The sequence below is a fragment of the Artemia franciscana genome, chromosome 10, assembly GCF_032884065.1.
Source record: "Artemia franciscana chromosome 10, ASM3288406v1, whole genome shotgun sequence".
Lineage (NCBI taxonomy): Eukaryota > Metazoa > Arthropoda > Branchiopoda > Anostraca > Artemiidae > Artemia > Artemia franciscana.
Window position 1 is genome coordinate 38476492 of NC_088872.1, and position 22305 is coordinate 38498796.

The window sequence follows — 22305 nt, forward strand, 5'->3', positions numbered from 1 at the left end:
GCAGTCTTAACTTTCTTCTCTGAGACACCATCAGCAACTTCTCAAATTGTTTTTCTAAGATTATTCCATCCATCTTCCACATTGTCAAATTTTAAACTCTTCAGTTTATTATTCAGCTATTCCTGGAAAGTTTCTCTCAGATTTTCATCCTGGAGTCTACCATCATTGTGACTTGAAGTGAAAAACATAAATTGTAACTTAATTTTTCTTCTTTTACATCCAAGTGAAAAATAGATCAACATAAAAAAAAAAAATGACAAAGATACGTATTGTACGATTGATATCAACTTAATACATAATAGCTATCTAATGTCCAAAGCATCTACATTTCAAGAGCGCTATTTGAAGTTTTCTAAGTAATTGGTGTGGAATATGTGGAGAAAGTGATATTAAGGGATAGTGTCAATCCTGGCAGTAAAATTGGATTTATTGCAAAAAAAATTCAGATAAATTTTTGACCTTTTTTTTTGCCATTTTGGACAGGATCTAGATACACTACTAGCATGGAGACCCAACAGTTTAATTCCAGCGCCACGAAGTCTTCTGCATCCATACACGTTTTGATGAATATTAATTTTTAGTGGTTTTTATACTGTGCATGTAATTGTCTATGGTAAGTGGTCAAGTAACATTATGTTAAGTATAACCTTTGCGCTTAAAGCACCTTATTTAACGTTATGCTGACGTAAAAATCCATAAAACCTTCATTATCATCGTCTGAAATCAACACGGTCTTAATAAGCAGATTTTTCAAATTAAAATGTGGACTGGAAATGGTGATTCAAGCTCTGATCAAGCGTAGAAAGGCTTTTTCGAAAAAGTTTAATTTTCAAACATAAAACTTATGTAAAACTCGAGTCTACTTGGCACTGCCTACGTTATGGATAATGTTTGCTCCTTCAGATTACATAACATGACACACAGTCTTAAGTTATGCCGGTGTGAAAGATTTTGCGGTGTAATGTGAAAACATCATTACTTTTTTTGTTATGTTGAGCTTACTCCACTGAGGTTTTATTGGAGAAATAAAAGGACAGCCTTGTACTATAGAAAGGAACTGTGCTGTTCTACGACACAACAGATTGTCCTGTATCGTGTTTTAATAGAAGGAAACGAAGAGGAAGAAGCATTAACGGTCATATAATAATTTTTGAACTTATATGTTCGGAGAACTTTATCCAAATTTAGATTCATCCCTGAAAAACTTTTGATCTACAAAAAAAATCAAGTAGCTTTTGTCTGGTGTGTTCACAGTGAAATCGATAGTATTTATAAAAGAGATAATATTTTGAAAAGAATAGGACTGTAAACCTCAAAGGCTTTAAACACATAACATTTATTTGTTTTCATGTGGCTTATTATTTCCTTTTTTAGTTAGCATTACACTCCTCTTCGTTTTGATTATTGCACTTTGGTTTTCCACTTTATTTCTTCTATTCTTTACGTTTTTCCTTGAATTTTTTTTTTCACATTAATTTATTTCTTTCCCCTTAGTCTTGTTTTTGTTGATCCTCTTATCAAGTCATGTTTTTTTAGCTTCCTTCACTTTGTTATTGATATTATTCCTAATAATAAGCTTTTAATGTAGGTTATATTATTAGCTTGTATTTCAATATGTATATGGTTCAGTGTTTACATGGGCTATATATATATATATATATATATATATATATATATATATATATATATATATATATATATATATATTTATTATATATATATATAATATTATATATATATATAATATTAAATATATATATATAATATATATATATTATATATATATTTATTTTCAATAACTTTTTATGCAACAAAACACAAATATTAGCCTCGGAACTCGGAACGATTTTTTGAAAGTTAGTAAGTGTAAAAGTCGTTGTTTTCTTTGCCAAGATCATTTTGTCCCACGGACTTCTGTTAAAAGTACATTGTATAATAAAAATTTTGCATGCAAGTTACGTGGTAATGTTAATTGTAGAACAACCAATGTAATTTACCTATTAGAATGTAATAAATGCTGCCTACAATATGTGGGAGAAACAACTAATAATATATATAAAAGATTTTCTGGACATAAGACAACAGTTAATAATAAAAAAACTAATAACTATCTAGTTCAACATTGTAATAATGGTAAATGTTCCATATCAGATATAACTGTCACAATTTTAGAAAATTTAGAATTAGAAAATTTAAAAAAAGAAGAGAAGAATAATAGACTACGTAAACAGGAGGATTTCTGGATCCATACTCTTGGTACAGCTTATCCTTTTGGGCTAAATGATCGTGTAGCAAAATATGGTGACATGTCTCATGTTGTTGTTAAATGTATTGATGGTTTTATGGACCATCCTTCTTTTACTTGTCCTACTAAACGTAAAAAACGATCGAGAGGACATAGGAAAAATAATAGAAAAAATGAATTAGATGTACATATGCTTTCTATAGATCTATGCCAGCTACTTGAATCTAGGGGTATGATTTCTGTAATAAAGTGTCTAAATAATTTATCCAAGAGGAATTTAATCAAACTTTTCTGGATTGTTAAGAATAATACAGCTCTTGATTATAATTTTAAAGTAATATGTGATACAATTTGCATTCTAACTAAAACGAAATTTATTTCAAAAAAGAAAAAGTTCGATAAGATTAGTAATAAGGATAACAGATTATATTTACTTATTAATTTTACTTGTAAGCAGATTGAAGATATTAATTTACCAGAAATTTCAAATCAGCGGCATGTGAAACAGGCCCTTCCTAGTAATTTAAATTATAATGATAGTCCAGTTTTAACTTATAAATTTTCAAAAACTATTGGGCAAATTATTTTTAATTATAATTTAATACTAAAAAAACTAGATAGTGATATAAATTGGAAACCGGTTTGTAATTGTAAGCAACTTGGCCCATTTGTAAATCCTACTTACAAACATGTTATAACAGGGGACTTGTCAATAATAAAGCAAGATGATCTTCAAATTATAATGAATAAAGGGGCTAATTTCCGTCTTTCTCATCATTTGAAACCATCGAGTGTTCTTGATGGCTTGGAAAATGATTTTGATTTATTTATTGATAAGTGGTGTAAGAAAGAGAATAAAAATAAAGAGAGTTTTCAAAGTTGGAAGAATTTAATTATTAGTAGAGTAAGAAATAAAATATATTCTAACTTAAAAAATAGTAACACTAAATCATTATTTTATAATGCGAAGATTAAACAAGCAATTGCTAATCTAAAGAATGAATTTGTAATTGTGCCAGTGGATAAAGCTAATAATAATTTTGCCATAATTTGTCAGAAGCTGTATTGTGATATCTCAAAAAGGGAGTTATGCACAACTATCGTTTACGAAAAGGTAAATATAGAGGATGAGAATTTAATTGAAAAGACTGAAGAAATACTTTTTAAAAATTTTAATATTAAAATAAATGACAATGATAAAAAGTTCCCTTTCCTATATTGGACTGTAAAATTTCATAAGAATCCCCCTAAACCACGGTTTATTGCTGGAGCTGCTAAATGTCCAACCCGCATTGCTGCTACTGACCTCTCTTTAATTTTAAAGGAAATTGTAAATAAACTTAAAACCTATTGTTCTGGTATTAAAAAATTTTCGAATTTTAATCCATATTGGAGTGTTAATAATTCACTGCAGGTGATAGATTCTTTAACAATGGTTTCAGCTAAAAGAATTGAGTCTTTCGATTTTGCGACAATGTATACTAATTTATCACTTAATGTAGTGTTTGATAATTTAAAAACTGTTATAAAGAAATCTTTCCTCTTATCTAGTAAAAGGTTCTTAAAAATAGACATTTATAATAAAAAAGCTATATGGACAAACTGCTTTAATACTACAGTTAACTTGAGATGTTACAGCTTGGATATGATTTTTGAGTTATTGGAATTTGTTTTATACAATACTTATATAAGATTTGGGGGTGATTTGTACAAGCAAATTATGGGAATTCCCATGGGGGGGGGGAATGCCAGCCCATTTATAGCTGACTTGTTTTTAAGTCAACTAGAATATAAATATATGATGGATAAGAATAATCCAATTAATTTAAAACATGCTTTGTCAAATAATAAAAGATATTTAGATGATATTTTGGTCTTAAATTGTAAGGATTTCATTGATATTTCTAAAAATATATATCCATCAGAGCTTATTCTTGAGCCTAGTCATGGCGCTGGTCATGAAGATCATTTCTTAGATTTAAATATTAATATTTGTGATAATAATAAATTAAGTTTTAAAATGTATAATAAAACGGATGATTTTGATTTTGAAGTGATTAGTTTCCCATTCCCTGAAAGTAATATACACTCAAATATCACATATTCAGCGTTTTCCTCACAGTTACTTCGTTATGCAAGGATTTGTAGTAATTATATTGATTTTAAAAATAGATGTAAAATCTTAAGCCAAAAATTGATATCAAGAGGTTTTTCTGCAAATAAATTAACTTGGCAATTTAAAAAATTTAGTTTTCATTATAACGAACTTTTAAATAAATATCAAAAGAATTATCTAGAAATACTTAAAGAAATTTTTAACTAATTTCGGAGGTTCGAGAAATGTTGTCACAGCGCCATTTATTTTGAATTGTGTTTCTAATTGAGCGGATTTTCTAAAAAATTAGCCACATGGTAAAGATGAATTCTATAATTGTTTAGTTCATTCAGGTTTTTTGCAATGTGTTAATATTTGTGATTTGGTAAAATTTATAATATTTAGTTTACCTATTGTTGCTAAAAGGAGGGATATATTAACAGGATAAGCTTGTTTTTGGTTTTACTTGGTTGTTTTACATTTGTTTTTTTTTTTCATAGGCATGTATTTTGGGGGTGATACCTGACGCGGGGATGCCATGGATATTCTGTGGTAGCCACAACACTGTGCTGGGTAGAGAATTTAGAGTGGCGAAACCCTATATAGGCCAGTGTATTCTCCTGATGAGCCCTTATGTTGGGTGTTGCCTCTGAATTATTTGTCTATATTATTTTTTCTATTGTTTGGTAAATGACGACTTATACTTATTGACGACATGACTGCCTGTCCATGGATTATTCTTTATGGTTGATTGTGTGTGGCTATGCTGTTTGACCTATGTGATTGTATGGATGAGTAGGGTTAAGGCCTCATTCAAGTGCTGGTCTATATTAATCACTAATTTAGGAAAACAGTCTTCCTTTTCTCCTTCTGTCTCCTTTTTTTTTTTTTTTTTTTTTTTTTTTTTTTTTTTTTTTTTTTTTTTTTTTTTTTTTTTTTTTTTTTTTTTTTTTGTGTGTGTTTGTGCTGTAGCATTGGTGATTTCTCTTTTCATTATATATATATATATATATATATATATATATATATATATATATATATATATATATATATATATATATATATATATATAATGAAAAGAGAAATCACCAGTGCAACAGCAAAAACACATGAAAAAAAAAGACAAAAGGAGAAAAGGAAGACTGTTTTCCTACATTAGTGATTAATATAGATCAGCACTTGAATGAGGCCTTCACCCTACTCATCCATACAATCACATAGGTCAAACAGCTTAACCATACACATGAATTTTATAATTCATACCAATGAATTTTGGAACAAGGTAATGGTTTGGTAAAATTCTCCAGGCTTGGATTGGTCTCCAGACAGTTTTTAAGGGGATTTGAATGCCTCTTAATGAGAAGAGATATTCCCTTTTTGTCTCCCTCCATTTTGTTGGTGTGCCCTTAATTTGATTTGTGAATTAAAATGAAATTCGCTGTTTTTAAGTGATGAAGTTTTTATGTTGTTCCTCACTGTGCTGCCTGATTTCAGATTTGACAAGTGGATACTCGATGTAAGTGAAGGCCCTTGTCGCATGCGCAAGAAACTTATCAGAAATGAATTGTTTTATCATCACTACCCATACAGACCAGAATTGGAATCTGGAGACCGCCAAGCCAAGTACAAAGTGGCTATTAGTCTGGATAGCAAACTGCATCATCATCTATATGAAACTCAGCATAGGTCTCTACGTTTTGCTGAAACGGGACAACCAAAGGAAAAACTCGCCTGTGATAATGAATCAAATGATGAGATAAATCAAAATAGTTGCGATTGTTCGTGGACTACGGCAGCTGAAATCAAACCTTCGCGAGAAGACTCTACAGAAATATTTGAAGAAAAAAATGATCTTGGTAAGACAAAACATTCTATCTATTTTGTCTTCTTTTATTTTTACTAATGACAGCTAGCAATAAAGGGTTTTTTTTTTCTTCCAAGAATAAACCAGTGATATTGATAACAAAAGTTAAAATGTTAGCACCTTACCAGCAGTTAGGTAAGTAATCAGGGACTAATTGTTAATGAAACCAACCAAGGACAGCATAAAAGCATATTTTATGAGGTAGAGAAACGAAGTAATGGGAAACCTTGAATTTGTAACTTATGCCTATGAAGTATGGCACCACCAATATTCGTGTGCGCAATTTTCTCGTGTGCGCAACTTTGTACTTTCTAATGCTGTATCTTCTTAAACATTGATGTGCATAAGTTCAATCTAAGCTGGAGAGGAAGGGGTGTATTTGAAGACGTTCCAAAAATAAAAACACTATTGTGGTCAAAACAAAAACAAGAGCTAAGAGCTCATATGGCACTTGTGACGAGGCGAGAAGAGCTAAGAGCCAAGAGATCATATGGTATGAACTCTAACAAAATTCTATGAATCAATAGATTGATTTAAAAAGGAAAATAAGAGGCTTAATGCCGGTCAGGATTTAAAATAAGAGCTCTGAGTCACGATGTCCTTCTAAATATCAAAATTAATTAAGATCCGATCACCCACTCGTAAGTTATAAATACCTAATTTTTTATAATTTTTCCTTTCCTTTTAGCCCCCCCAGATGGTCGAATCTGGGAAAACGACTTTATCAAGTCAAATTGTGCAGCTCCCTGACACGCCTATCAATTTTCATCGTCCTAGCACGTCCAGAAGCACCAAACTCGCCAAATCACTGAACCCCTCCCCCAACTCCCCCAAAGAGAGTGAATCCAGTACGATTCTGTCAATCACGTATCAAGGACATTTGTTTATTCTATCCACCAAGCTTCATCCCGATTCCTACACTCCAAGTGTTTTTCCAAGATTTCCCCCTCCAACTCCCCCCAATGTCAAACGATCTGGTCGGGATTTGAAATAAGAGCTCTGAGACATGAATTCTTTCTAAAAATCAAATTTCATTAAGATCCGATCATCTATTCGTAAGATAAAAATACCCCAATTTTCACGTTTTCCAAGAATTCCGGTTTCCCCCTCCAACTCCCCCCAACGTCACAGGATCTGGTCGGAATTTAAAATAAGAACTTTAAAGCACAAGATCCTTCTAAATATCAAATTTCATTAAGATCTGGTCACCCTTTCGTAAGTGACAAATACCTCAATTTTCAAAATTACCCCCCCCCCCCCCTCCAATTCCACCCAAGAGAGCAGATCCGGTCCGGTTATGTCAGTCACGTATCTTAGACAGGTTTTTATTCTTCCCATCCAGTTTCATCCTGATCTCACCGCTTTAAGTATTTTCTAAGATTTCCGGTCCCCCCGCCCCCCAACTGCCCCCCCCCCAATTACGCTTGATCTGGTTGAGATTTAAAATAAGAGATCTGAGTTACGAGGTCCTTCTAAATATGAAGTTTCATGAAGATCCGATCACTCCTTCGTAAGTTAAAAATACGTCATTTTTTCTTATTTTTCAGAATTAACCCCCCCCCCCCCCAATAGATCGGATCCATTCCAATTATGTAAATCACGTATGTAAGACTTATGCTTATTTTTCCCACCAAGTTTCATCTCGATCCCTCCAATCTAAGCGTTTTTAGGTTCTCCATGATTTTAGGTTCCCCCACCCCAAACTTCCCCCAACGTCACCAGATCCAGTCAGGATTTAAAATAAGAGCTTTGAGACACGATATCCTTCTAAATATCAAATTTCATTGAGATCCGATAACCCGTTCGTAAGTTAAAAATACCTCATTTTTTCTAATTTTTCAGAATTAACCCCTCTCCCAACTACCCCAAAGAGAGCGGATCCGTTCCGGTTATGTCAATCATGTATCTAGGACTCGTGATTATTTTTTCCACCAAGTTTCATCCCGATCCCTCCACTCTAAGTGTTTTTCAAGTTTTAGGTTTCCCTCTCCTAACTCCCCCCCCCCCCAATCTCACCAGATCTGGTCGGGTTTAAAATAAGAGCTCTGAGCCACGATATCCTTCTAAATATCAAATTTCATTGAGATCCCATCACCTGTTGGTAAGTTAAAAATACCTCATTTTTTCTAATTTTTCAGAAATACCCCCCCCCCCCCCCCAACTATCCCAAAGAGAGTGGATCCTTTCCGTTTATGTCAATCATGTATCTATCACTTGTGTTCATTTTTCCACCAAGTTTCATCCCGATCCCTCCACTCTAAGTGTTTTCCAAGTTTTAGGTTTCCCCCTCCCAACTCCCCCCCCCCCCAATGTCACCAGATCCGGTCGGAATTTAAAATAAGAGCTCTAAGACACGATATCCTTCTAAACGTCAAATTTCATTGAAATCCGATCACCCGTTCGTAAGTTAAAAATACCTCATTTTTTCTAATTTTTCAGAATTACCCCCCCCCCCCCCCCCCCACTACCCCAAAGAGAGTGGATCCGTTCCGATTATGTCAATCATGTATCTGGGACTTGTGCTTATTTTTCCCATCAAGTTTCATCTCGATCCCTCCACTCTAAGTGTTTTCCAAGATTTTAGGTTTCCCCCGTCCAACTCCCCTCAGCGTCATCAGATCCGGTCGGGATTTAAAACAAGAGCTCTGAGACACAATATCATTCCAAACATCAAATTTCATTAAGATCCCATCACCCATTCATAAGTTAAAAATACTTCATTTTTTCTATTTTTTCCGAATTAACCGGCCCCCCCACTTCCCCCCCCCCAGATGGTCAAATTGGGAAAATGACTATTTCTAATTTAAGCTGGTCCCGTCCCTGATACGCCTGCCAAATTTCATCGTCCTAGCTTACCTGGAAGTGCCTAAAGTAGCAAAACCGGGACCGACAGACAGACAGACAGACAGACCGACAGAATTGGCGATTGCTATATGACACTTGGTTAATACCAAGTGCCATAAAAACAGTGCATATTAGGCCTAAATGTCTCTTATTTTCCTGAGGGGTTATTTGTACCAATTTTACGAGAGGGAATTCTCCTCGTTCAAACTAAAACTGTTTTTATTGTTAACTTCTATCGTTTAAAAATCGTCAATTTGGACTATTCTAAGAGATCAGTATTTCAAGATATGTTGTGAAAGAGGCATAACTGTTACGGGGATTCCCTATAAAATGCATGAGGTATTGATGCTGAAGAAAAACGCTATATTTGTGCCTGCAAATTGTAGTTAAAACTCATCGCATTCATATTTCCTTTAATATAGGACTTTCAGAGTTGCCATCGCTACTGAAGAATTCAGGTAAAAGGACAACGAACGATGTAGATGAAGATTTTGATGGTCCCGAAATTGACATTGGAGTAGACGCTTCTGCTGATGTTGTCTCTGATATGTCTTCTGATCAGTGCTCGGCTCATCAGACTTTGTTAGCTTTATTAGATGATGGAGAAAAGGTTCTTTCTTTACATTTTTTTCAATCTCTCTTTCTCTCTCTCCTCCCTCTCTTCCTTTCCTCTCTCTCTTTTCCTTTCGCTCCCACCCTCCTTCTTTCTCTTCCTCTCTCTTCGTATTTTCCCCTCTCTTGCTCTCTCCCTTTCTTTTTCATCTCTTTACCTTTCCTTCCCTCCCTTTTTCTCACTTCCTCTCTCTTCGTCTTTCTTATTCTCTCTTCTTCTTCCCCCCTCCCGCTCTCTCTGCCTCTTCCCTCTGTATATCCCTGCTTTCTTTCTGTCTTTTTTTCCAATAGTTTCAGGTTGTTTTTTCTTAAGAATTGCATTTGCCATGTCTTTCTAATGTTATCACTATTATTAAATCTGTTGTCTCGGGATCATAAGGTAGGTGAAGAAAAAGGACAGGGCTGTGTAGGGAGAATAGAAAACGTGTTTCAAGTTATAAAAAAAAAAAAAAACTCTGGAAATAAAACATCATTCTTTGTCCTGGAACAATAGCAGTGAGCAATACTGCCTTGCTTAGCATAAAAGACATGTTGACAATGAATGCGTTACAGGCTTTATCCACTGCATCCATTTATTTGTGCGTTTTCGGGTATTGTGTCATTTTGTTTGACGATTTATACTGTTAATCTAACCCCAAATATGGCGGATTTTCTTCCTCCATAATTTGGCCACAACCATTACCTGAGTAATGGATATCGTCTTCAAGTTTCTTTTCCATTTTGGCTTCTTCTTATTAATCATATGGTTCAAAATTTCGATCTGTGTATGAGTTATGTTCAGCTTCTTGACCATAGGTCAAGATTTTAGGCAAAATTAAGGGATGCTACAATTTATTTTTCGGGGAGGAAAGGTTTGAAATTTCAATGTCTGTGTGTGTAGGTTGGTTATGGGGTTTGGATCAGCTTCGAGTATAAATTGAGGCGAAATAAGGCCTCAATGTAATGAAAGGGTTCGGTTGTGCAGTTAAAAATCTCCTTGGTGCAGTAAAGCTTACTTTTTGCTGCATTTTAAATATGATTTTAAATAATGGATTGAATTTTTATTATTTTAGATATCTCATATGTTTCGGTGTGCTCGTATTCAAGGTTTGGATACCACTGAAGGATTGTTACTTTTTGGAAAAGAGTATTGCTACGTCGTGGATGGTTATACATTGCTCAGATCAAGAGAAGTCATGGACATACAGAGTTTGCCTCCTGGACTTCATGAACCAATAATACCACCATCATCAGCAATAGCAACATCAACATCCGCTTCTCAATTCTCCCAAAGGCAGTGTTCGAAACTGGCTTATATTGATATAAAGTAAGAAACCTTATCCTTTTTATGTCCTGATTAATACATGTAACAATTTTTGCTATAAAATTTTCCTCCTTTATTCCTAATAGTTTTTACCCTAGCCAACCAATATTTGGCTTACTTGCATTTGGTCTTCCGCAGGATTTATTCTAGTTTGACGACAAAGCTAATTAGTGTAGTAGCTTTTCTATTCCATGTCCTTTACTACAAAGTGGTTCGATCTCACATCCTATAGTTTGAAAGCAGATTATCGTCGGTACAGCTCTTCGTTTGATTTCTAATCTATATTTTTCTTCTCAGTGACGTAAAAAAAATGGAAAAGTCTTATTTGTTTTGGTTGGAAATGGTAATTTAGATTTGGATGTTAGGCTTTAGGGGAGACATTGCCACTAGTTAGGATGAAATTCTTTATCAATTTACCTTAAGTTTCTTCCAGAGAGCTCGAAGACATTTTTCCTAAGCATCGTCCAAGGCTCTAATAATTTGACGGGAAACTAGCCCCTACCCTCCTCCCAACAGTATCTAAGCTAAGTGTGTTGAATATTTGCAATCTACATACTGTATTTACCTTCATCCTTCCAGTATTTCTGGATTTTGGTCGAACTGACTGTTTTTAGGTTCTCTTCGCCCCTCTTTTAGAGAATTCTTAAAAGTTCCCCCGCCCCTAAAAAAAGATAACTTTTAACACCCCTTTGACTGTTAAAATAAGAACTGAAGCTATTTATTAGGCGCTTATCTGCACTGAAATGCATCCCGCATCATTTCACTTTTTCCTTTATCCCTCTATTCAACTTGTTGAAAAGTATAAGCTAATTATACTTCTAGAGTGCCCCGGCACAATCTGACCTCCGTGGGGTAAAAGGTGCCTAAATTCTTCAAATTAAGATATTCAACAGAAAGGATAGTTAGACTTTGGAATAGATAGATAGGAGTAAGTAAGAGCTAGCGTCCTAGTTGATGTCTTTGGGTGATAAGAGCCCGTTCCGACTTCTTTTGGGGAAGTTCCAATATTCTTATCCTCAGGTCATCTAGTAGAGAAGTTGTCGGACATGAAGCAGACTTGATAGAAAGCAAGTGCAAGTGTCCTATTTCTGCCTTTTCGGGTCCCTACCTGAGGTACAGACATCTACCAGAGGCCGCCAGATACCAACCAGAATTTATGGGAAGTAAATTGGTAAGTAAGATTAAACGTCTATTCGAAGGTTGTTTTTGTTTGGGGGGGGGGATTACTTTGTCAGTAGGGCATTTGCTAAAAAGGTCTATCTGGTCTGAATCAAGCAGGGTTTGAAGCAAAAAGCAAAAGCTGGGCTTTTTGTGCTTTTTCAGGGCCTTGACCACATTCTACCTCTATGAGGACCAGGGAAGGGCGGGTCCCGTTAGATGTTTGTAATCATGATATCCACGAGAATGGTTTGTAAAATTTTGAAAAAAAAACTAGAAGTCGGATATTCATTCACCTTTGTACGTTTTTGGAGTCCTTACTTGATGTGATCTCTATGGAGGAAGTTAAAGGGATCCCAACATTCTTGTCTTCATGGTATCTACCAGACAGTTGTGTAGGATTTCAACCACAATGATTTTAAGTCGCTCTAAGTTTCCCAGCTGTGCGTTTTTTTCGGGGTTCAAATCTGGTATAAGAGAAGGAAAGAAGTCCTAAATTCCTGCCATTATGAAATCCTTGACCAAACGTCGTCAGATAACAACGAAACTTATTGAGAAATAAGAGTTTGTTTTCTAGTCAAACCTCCTGGGAGACCATGCATGTTCTGACCTTTGTGTGGGATCCCTAAATCATTTAGCGATCGCAATTTCTGTCGGCCAGTCTGTCTGTCTGTCGGTCCCACTTTTGCTAGTTTGGGCACTTCCAGGTAAGCTAGGACGATGAAAGTTGGCAGGCGTATTAGGGACCGAACAAGATTAAATTGGAAATAGTCTCTTCCCCGGTTCGACTATCTAAGGGGGGGAGGGGGAACAAGATAGCTGAGAAAAGTTTTCTTTGCTGATAAAATACATGATTGTTGTTCTTAAGTGTGACTTGTGGTCTAGTGGTATGATTCTGGCTTAGGATGCGAGAGGTCTTAGGTCTGAATCCCGGATCACCCCAATTTTTACATGAAGACGATCCGAAACTAGATACGAGATCAATATAGCGATCGCTTAAAGTTGGCAGGCGCATCAAGGACCTGATCAGATTAAATTAGAAATAGTTGCTTCCCCGATTCCACCATCTGGGGGTAGTTTAAGGACGGATAATTCAGAAAAATCAGAAAAATATCAGGCATTTTTAACTTATGAATAGGTTATTGGATCTTAATGAAATTTGATATTTAGAAGGACCTCGTGTCTCAGAGCCGTCATTTTAAATCCCGACCGGATCCGGTGACACTGGGGGGAGTTGGAGGGGGAAACTGGAAATCTTGGAAAACGCTTAGAGTAGAGAGATTGTAATGATACTTGGAGGGAAGAAGCTCTTAGCTCTTCCTTCCTCGTCACAAGTGCCATACGAGCTCTTGGCTCTTGTTTTATGTAGGATTCGGTGACTTTCACCGATCTAAAATGTTGTTCTTAGTATCCCATCTCTTTTTCTCCTTTTTTTTATTTCCAAAATTTATGCTTCCTTTATACGTTTAACTTGTTTTTGTGAATTATTCTTCTTGTTCCCGATACTAAATGGGCCCCTTAAGTTATTAAGTAGGTTACTCGATCAGCCGCGCGTCACAGGTTGCCAAAAAACTGCGTTAGTGCCTTAGTAGTGCTTTTAGGTGGTTTTTTTTTTTAATCCAATCTGTGCGATGAGGAGTGGATCCATAAATTTTTGTCATCAGAACTTATACCAAAAGGGGTAGTAAGATTTAAGTTTTGTAAAGATCTAAATTTGTAGGATCTAAGCCAATACCCTAAAAGTCCATGAACCGAACCCATACCAGAAGGGGTAATAGGATCTCCACCAACCTTGGCGAAAATTTTAAGTAATGCCCTCCAATTTTGTCACAGATATAAATCACATTGGTTGCAAGTTAAAGTATAATGCCGTAATTACGCTTTGTCATGGTTCTTAATCGATTTTACTTCTGAGCGGAATTCGAAATATAAATAAGTAAATTTTTGCTACACTGCTCTCAGTTTTTCAAATAGACAAGCCTACTGACGGTAAGACAAAGAAACTAAAAAAAAAATTAAACAATACAAAAAGTGTATCTTTTCCACGCTTTTTGATTTTGTTTAAGATCCACTATTATGCCTGTCAAGCTTGGGGCTCTAGTCAAGACTGCAAACGGAAGACTGTTGTGTGATTCTTTCACTGGGAGATGTGTTGAAATCACAACTGTGAATATAAATACAAACTTCTAGTGGTTAATTGAGGAGGACTCTCTGGACCAACCTTGGGTGCTAATTTTTTGATAAATCTTTCATCCCTCTCACAACTGTTTTCAGATATATTGATTTGTATTTGGAGGATCTCATCATAAGTGGAATATTTTGGTATGGACGTTACAACTTACCCTGGGCCAACAAAAAAAAAACTACGTAAAATAATTCATTCCAGGAACCTTTCTTCAAGGAACCTAAGAGTTTTTAGTTCCTCAAATGCATCGTAAGCCACTACAAAAAACAGTATATTGGCCACGGCACCCTTTCGTATAGAAAGGCCAATAAGAAGAGATGCCAAAAATTTTTGGGAGGTGGGGCAGGGACCCTTAAAACCTGCAAAAGGAGGAAAATTATATAAATGAGCTGGCAAATAGGAGGGATCTAAAAATTTCTGCATTTCATAAGAAAGAGAGTAGACTAAAATGAAACTTCCACCCCTTCCCAGTGGACCTTCTTTGGGACAATAGCTAAAAGTTTCCCTCGGAAGCGAGGGAATCTTAAAAGACAGCATCTTCTGAAATTCTTTCAATTTTTGGTACTTATGTTTACATATTCTTTTGTCCAGAGACTTTATTCAATTAAAATTCACAACTAATATTTTTTAGCCTAAAATAAAAAGGAATGTTTGGCTGTAGAATCGAAAGAATGCTAAAAAAGATGGTCTAATGAGAAGACTTTAAAGCATTCCTATAAAAAAATTGTATAAATTAATGTTAATTTTGTTAAACTAAAATTGACGAGGAGACGTTGGTCAAGAAAAGCTGGGTAACTTCTGTTTTGTGGATTTTGTAAAAAGTACGAATGCCTAAGGCCTGTAGAACACAGAAATTAGTTTATAGAAATTATAGATGGTATTATATGCTATTTATCGTCAATCACTGTCTTTTTCGAGCTGTTAGTCCTCGCAATATACTACCTGTGTTCAAAAGAACCACATGAACCTGTGTTCATGTTCAAAAATGTTAAGTTGGATGTTTATTAACTTCGTATTATGCGCGCTAGCAATAATGTAATCAAATTTATCTACTTATAAGTTGTTTTTTATTTGAAATATAACTGTTTTCATAAATATTAAGCGTACATTCTACGTTTAGATATGTTAATTTTTATGACTAATTTTTTTTCCAACCTTCGTATGTAAAACGGGAATAAACAGAGTTGAGTAGTTTCCTAGAGAACTATAAATATCTGTTCTGTAACGACTTGTTTCGGTTTTTCGTCACTCTTGTTTCGACATCTTAAAAATGAAAGATTTTTTGGCATAAATTGCTACTCAGAATTAATGATTTCTTAAAGATTCATTCGCTTTTATAGTAACGTCTTTAATTTGGTTAAAAATATAATTTTTGAATGCTATTACTGTTAAATATGACTTTTTCTAAGTTTTATATAAGCTCTACAATTTTTACCAGTTGGGAAGGTATGTTATTGGCATCTGATCTATATGATTTTTGAAAGGTTTTTTACTATTACTGCAAAAACCTATATTTCCATTAAAAAATTTTTTTTTTTTTAAGTGTAACTTTTGTCTTATACAATACCGATATAGTCTTTTAGTCCACTTTGCATCAAAACTGTTGGTAGAGATTTTACTTTGTTAAGAAAAACTCTAATAATCTTCGCTATTCTAATTTTAAATATTCCTTTTACTGTTTGAAAATTTTTGATTTTTTACATGTTAATATATACTGTCTTGTTAAATGAAAGAGACATGTGCCTTAAAATCGGGTTTTCGGTTATTATTAGTCTAATGAAACCGTCTGTCTAGCAGAATTCTTGTATGTTTTGTAATTTTAAAGTAATATAATAGCTTAAATAAAATAATTTTTAAAACTAACTGATCTATAGTAAAAAATACAATGTTAAACTAACATTTCTAAATGAGGGATAGTTTTACATGTCAAGTAATAAGACTGATGGATTATTTGACTGCCTTTTTTGGCCTGAGATGTGTATTTCCATAAACCTTTGGTACTGAGTATATTGGTGAAGTCATCTACTCTAGGGACAGGTATGGTTCTTTTTGTCAATAAGAAGATATAAGTTAGGTGGGAGATTCGTGTGTGGTTGATATGGCAAAGTGCTACATGGCTTTATGTTCAATATATAGTCGATCGAGTCTTCGACATTTGTTATAAGCAAAAACTGTTGCCAGAGCAGATAAGTAGTACAGGACTATGTTTTGAATCATAGAGGCAAATTTTAATCAGTCTTCTTTTAGGGAAGTTCACATCAGGAAATATCTGCTCCAGCCAAATGCAATTGAAGTCTTTTCAACAGATGGAAGAAACTATCTATTAGCTTTTCCTCGGACTATGAGAAATAAAGTTTACCAACGGTTCCTTGCAACAGCCACTGGTATATCTGATAATGCTCAGCAGTCAGTTGCTGGACAAAAGCGGTCAGCAAGCGTGGAACAGAGTAGTGGGATTCTGTCAAGTTTTATGGGGGAAACATCTGTGACTCAAAGGTGGGTGCGTGGCGAAATCAGTAATTTCCAGTACCTGATGTACTTGAATACACTTGCTGGAAGAAGTTATAATGATCTCATGCAGTATCCTGTTTTTCCGTGGATTTTGGCTGATTATGATAGCCCAGAACTTGATCTTACCGACCCAGCCACTTTCAGAGAGTTAAGCAAACCCATGGGAGCCCAGACGTCTGATAGACTTGAACAGTTCAAAAAGAGGTGATTTTTTATTTGATTGCTTTAGAATATGTTGCTTTTATCGGAAATTATTGACATTGATTATCTTTTTCTTTCGGAGCAGGCGAATAATATTTGTATTTCAGTAATTGGTACCCTTTTTGGCAAATGTTGTGTATTTTATCAACTTCATAAGTATCAGCAAATACGCCTTGGCGACAAACACTACGAATTTTAATTGAGCAAGATTTCCCAGATACAAACTGTTATCTTGTTTTAATAATGGATTGCAAGAAATTAAAAAGTAGGTATGAGCAGTTAAACGATTTTTTTCTGGTCAAAATGCTTTCCAAATTTTTATTCTGTCCACTTTCCTAGCCACTTCAGAGAGCTTTAATATAAAGCTGTCCACTTTCAGATAGATGTAAATATAGAGTATGGTAATACCCTGTTACGGTATACCTTGTTCCGTGGTATGTTAACGTGATCGAAGGATCAAAAGAACCAACTCTATGGCAAGGGTGCCACCACCTGTGTCAAACCTAATATCTCTAGCTATCTATTTGGAGGGTAAACGAACCCCCCTGTCGATATACTAATGACGGTATTTCTCGCGAATTCTTTTCCTACCCTGCCTATGTTCGTGGAAAAATAATCTAATACGGTTGTAGAAAATAACCCACTTGTATTTCTCCCAAAGGTCACTTAAACCACACATATATGTATCAACTCTGAAAACAGAATAAAATTGAAATCACCATTTCTATACAAAAGGACTTTGTCTAGGGGTTGACCTTGAATTGCCCCGGCCAATCCTATTAATGACAGCTTTAAAACCAAACGCTTTTTGAATCCAATTGACATTCAATGGCCAAGTCCAGGAAGACAAAAATAGGATTTAGCTTGAAAGTTTGCTTATTGCAAAACCACTAGCTTAGCAACGGGACTTTAATTTATCACTGAAATATATATTTTAAGCAAGTCTAAGCAAACGTAATTACGGAAACGAAAACAGGTCATATATCTGGAAAAAAAAGAAGGAGGGAGGTTCCTGTTTTTAACTTGCCCATCAAGAAGGCTCCAAAAGAACTGAAAGCACTAAGAAACTCCTTATGATTGACAGCAGAAGTATCAATAAAAGAGATGTGTTGGTTTTAACCAGGATTCTTCTATCCGTTTGAATTCTGCTAGTTATGCAAGTAAGAGCTTCCCTGTTTACCTTGGGTACTTCATACGAACACTATTAAGATCTGTTCACATTGGCTTTGAAACCCTTTCATATAAGCATCATGTTTTTTCGTCAGAGGAGGGTTTGAAACAGTAAAAAAAAATTTCTCAAACTTATGACCTATTTATGTCGTTTTTTTCTGGCCAAAAAAAAGCCTAGGTGCCAAAACCCAAGAAAACGGAATAACGATAGATACATCAAAAGAATCAGCTTTTATGCTGATTCTAAAAATATAAAATTTATCAAGTTTCTGGCTGATCATGCTACTGGAACATATTTTGTGTGCTTGAGCTTTTTTTTTTTTTATAAAAATTGCGCTTTGATGCTCCCTTGACCCAGGACATAATCCCTCATGTTTTTCAGGCCGAAGAAAGAAATTTTCTTCGTCATAATAACAGTACTAGATTGCATTTCGGTCTGAATTGAGAAGCAGAGGGTAGCTCCCACGATCACCAAACATATTTTCAGTCCAGTAGCTCCTTTTCGACTTCCTGCTAGTTTACTGTCTTGTAATTTTCAAGCTGATCAGACTGCGAAAATTTGTTCAAATATTTAGGCCTTTTGGTTAAATTGACTGCCTCAAACCAACCTGAGCAATTCCTTGAGAAAATTAAATAAATAAATAAAACAAGTTCATCAATGCCCCGCTCTTTACGCTAAAGTTTGACTCTTTCTCGCAGCTCTACTTTTTAAAACAATAAAAAACTTTAGCATAAATAGCGGGGCGTTGAGGTGGGGACAATCACTTTCATATACGGAACAATTTCTGTTCGTTTTAAGTTGTAATGTCACTCCTTACTTTCAGTTGGAAAAACTTGTTTTTTGTTTGATTTCTGAACGTTTTGAATTAATTAATGTTTTGATTTTGGCACACCGCACATGAATAATTAAAACTAAATTTGCATATTAGTTGTTGTTTTTTTTTGGCTGAATGGTTTTCTCATAGTTTTGATTGGACGATTTTGATCAAAGAAAGAGGTGGGGGAGGAGCCCTAGCTGCCCTCCAAATTTTGGTTAGTTAAAAAGGCAACTAGAACTTTTTATTTTTTTACGAACGTTTTAATTAGTAATAAATATACGTAACTTGCGAATTAACTTACATGACGAAGTTCTATATTTGTATATTTTTATTACGTATATGAGGGAGTTCGTCCACTCGTCAATACCTCGCTCTTTACACTAAAGCTTGAATTTTATCCCAATTTTTTAAGAATGACCCCTGAATCACAAAGGCCGTAGAATAAATAGTTGAAATTACTAAAAATACTTTAGTGTAAAGCGCGAGGTATTGAGGAGGAGATGAACCCCCTTATATACCTAATAATTTCTGTTTGTTTTAAGTTTTAATGCAGCTCCTTACTTCCAGTTGAAATTTTTTTTATTTTATTTATTTTCTCAGTGTTTTTTTTTTAAATAATGCTAGAAAATCATACGCCCCCTTCATGGAAATTCTCTTCCCTCATGATAAATTCCTCCGTGGAAAGATTTCATGGACAAATTCCACATTTTTGTAGGTAGGAGCTTGAAACTTCTATAGTCGGGTTCTCTGATACGCTGAATCTGATGGTGTGATTTTCGTTAAGATTCTATGCCTTTAAGGGGTGTTTCCTCCTTTTTCTAAAATATGGCAAATTTTCTCAGGCTTGTAACTTTTGATGTGTAAAGCTAAACTTAATGAAACTTATATGTTTAAAATCAGCATAAAAATACGATTCTTTTGATGTAGCTATTGGAATCAAAATTCCGTTTTTTAGAGTTTCGGCTACTGTTTAGCCGGATCTATCCTTACTACAGTTCGATACCATGAACAGTTCGAAAGCAAATTTTCAAACTTAGTATTTTAGGTTACCACTTGCTGGGAAGATCAAACTCCCAGATCGAAAAAGGCTTGTATGGTTAGCTCATACAATATGCAATATGACCATCTTTTCTACCAAACTTCCCCGTGAAAATGGACAGGTTGCGTAATGTAGAGCCCTTGAACTTCGGCCTGCGTGAGTCAGATGATTCCTGAGGGAATATTTACTAAGTTTTTTAACCATTTTAAGCAAAATGACTATCTCCAAAAAAAATTTTCCGACGCTACTGAGTGTAAACGAGGTCATCCAGGGGTTCGTGAGGCGTTTGAGGAATCACGAACACAATCATTTACATACGTCTCAATTCCTTACGAATTTCAGGCTTTAAAAAAATTGGATATCCGACTTTTCCAACAAAATGTAGCTGTGAAGAATGAGCGAATTGCATATATTGAGGGCCTTGCCTTTTTGGAAAGTCCCCGAAATTATTGAGCAAGCACATTTTTAGACCTCTCGATTATTTTGAGTGAAATGATTACCTCCAAATTTCTTTCTGAGACTATTGGGGTCAAGGGGGGTCTAGAGGGCAAAGAAGGACAAGGAAGGGGGGCCGAATGCTACAAATCACTTTGACCCAAAAAGAGCATTAGGGTTTTCAATTTACAGTTAAATGAGCCCCCTCAGGAGGCTCTAGAATCATCCCTTCTATATGAAGTGGCCCGAGGAAAAATAACTTCTAGGAAACCCACTACTCTTTAGATTGTCAACGCATTGACTCAGAATTTCATATGATTAAACCGCTCAATCTGGATTTTGCCCTAAATTTTAAACCTCTTTCATGGTCGTCATATCCAAGTTGCTCTGTACATGCATTGCTTGAAACAGTGCTGTAATTGTGATATGCCACAATAATATGATATATTAATAGATAGGACACTTGCAGCTCTTGCTTGGTAGAGCTGCCAAATTTTAAAGGCAGATTTAATGTCTATGCCTTATTATTGAGTGTTGCACCTTGGTTAATTGAGTGCAAAAATCATCGAAAAACATGGGGGAGGGGGTCTTTGTATAGTTTAATGCATATTTGTAGGTTAGTGCTGGGTTGTGTGCCATAGCATGTTGCTGTCGAACATTGTGACAGCGTTGTTTCTCTCGATTTCGTTTGTCTTCCAACCGCATATTTCTTTGTGTTTCGTTTTGTTTTTGATTTGTTTCGATTCTCGCTGCTATTTCTCTTCTAATTGAAGTTTTTTGTTCTCATTTTCGTTTTATTCGTTTTGATTCTCGCTGTCGCTTTTCTACTAACCTCATATTTCTTTGTTCTTCATTTTCGTTCATCATTACCTCAAACATGTTTACAATGCCCTTTTCTTTAGCTGTTCGGATTAGTCTTGTCACGTTTTGACGGTCCATGTGGTTGCATGTCTTGTCTTCAAACCGGATGTTTGCGCTTCATTATCGTTCATCCTTACCTCAGAAATTTTGTCCATGTCCTTTGCTTTTGCCGTTCCGATTGATCTTGTCATATTTCATAGTCCAGGTTGTTCATTTTCAGCAATTGTTAATTTGAGATTTTTGGCTCATCTTGTCACATTTGATGGTCCATGTAGTTGAAAAAAAATTATTCCCGTTCAAACGACTTATCATTTTCAATAATTGTAAATTTGCGAATAGCTTTGAATCTAAAAGCTGTAAAATCACCATCAATTGAAAACATTCAATTCCTTCATATAATACTCGTTCTAGTTTTAACTTAAAGGTGAAGTGTCAAGATAATAACTGTAGTTTATATGTTACTGTGAATGTCCAAAATCTGGTTAATTTTGACATTCACCGATGAATATCCGAAATTCCTTTTTCTCTGTTTAGATTCAATTAGCTTTACGAATCATCTTTTTCATTCTTATGCAATATTTGATGGTAAAAGTTATAGTTAGGTTGGGTTTGGCTAAAATAGGTTATAAATCTCAGAAATGGGTTAAAAACCTAACCAAACCTAGCCTAACGTGCCACCATCAAACCTTGCATAAAACTAAAAAAGTTGTTATTAAACAGAGGTGGGCAATTATTAAACAGAGTTGTTATTAAACATTTGGAGAATGTGCTAAACCGGGAGTTACAGGAAATATAAAGGAAAACAGAAAAGTTTGTTACACCTTGGACGTGAAGGAAGATTTATTTGTGAAGAAAAATTAGTGACAGTACTAAAAGGATCAAAAAATAATAAGGCCCTAGGTGCTGATAGTGTGGTCAATGAGTTTCTTAAATATGGTGGCTGTAAAGTTATAAATAATATATT

At 34.9% G+C, this 22305-nt stretch overlaps 1 protein-coding gene across 1 annotated transcript in view; it reads left to right on the top strand.

Annotated features, from left to right (window-relative positions):
* Positions 1 to 5802: 5802 nt before the first annotated feature.
* LOC136032468 (WD repeat and FYVE domain-containing protein 3-like) overlaps positions 5803 to 22305 on the top strand; it is a 34601-nt gene continuing 18098 nt past the window's right edge. Inside the window, exons 1-4 of the mRNA XM_065712779.1 lie at positions 5803 to 6196; positions 9471 to 9658; positions 10713 to 10966; positions 16554 to 17021. Of these exons, the coding sequence (XP_065568851.1) occupies positions 5803 to 6196; positions 9471 to 9658; positions 10713 to 10966; positions 16554 to 17021 (1304 nt within the window). The remainder of the gene's footprint in view (positions 6197 to 9470; positions 9659 to 10712; positions 10967 to 16553; positions 17022 to 22305) is intronic.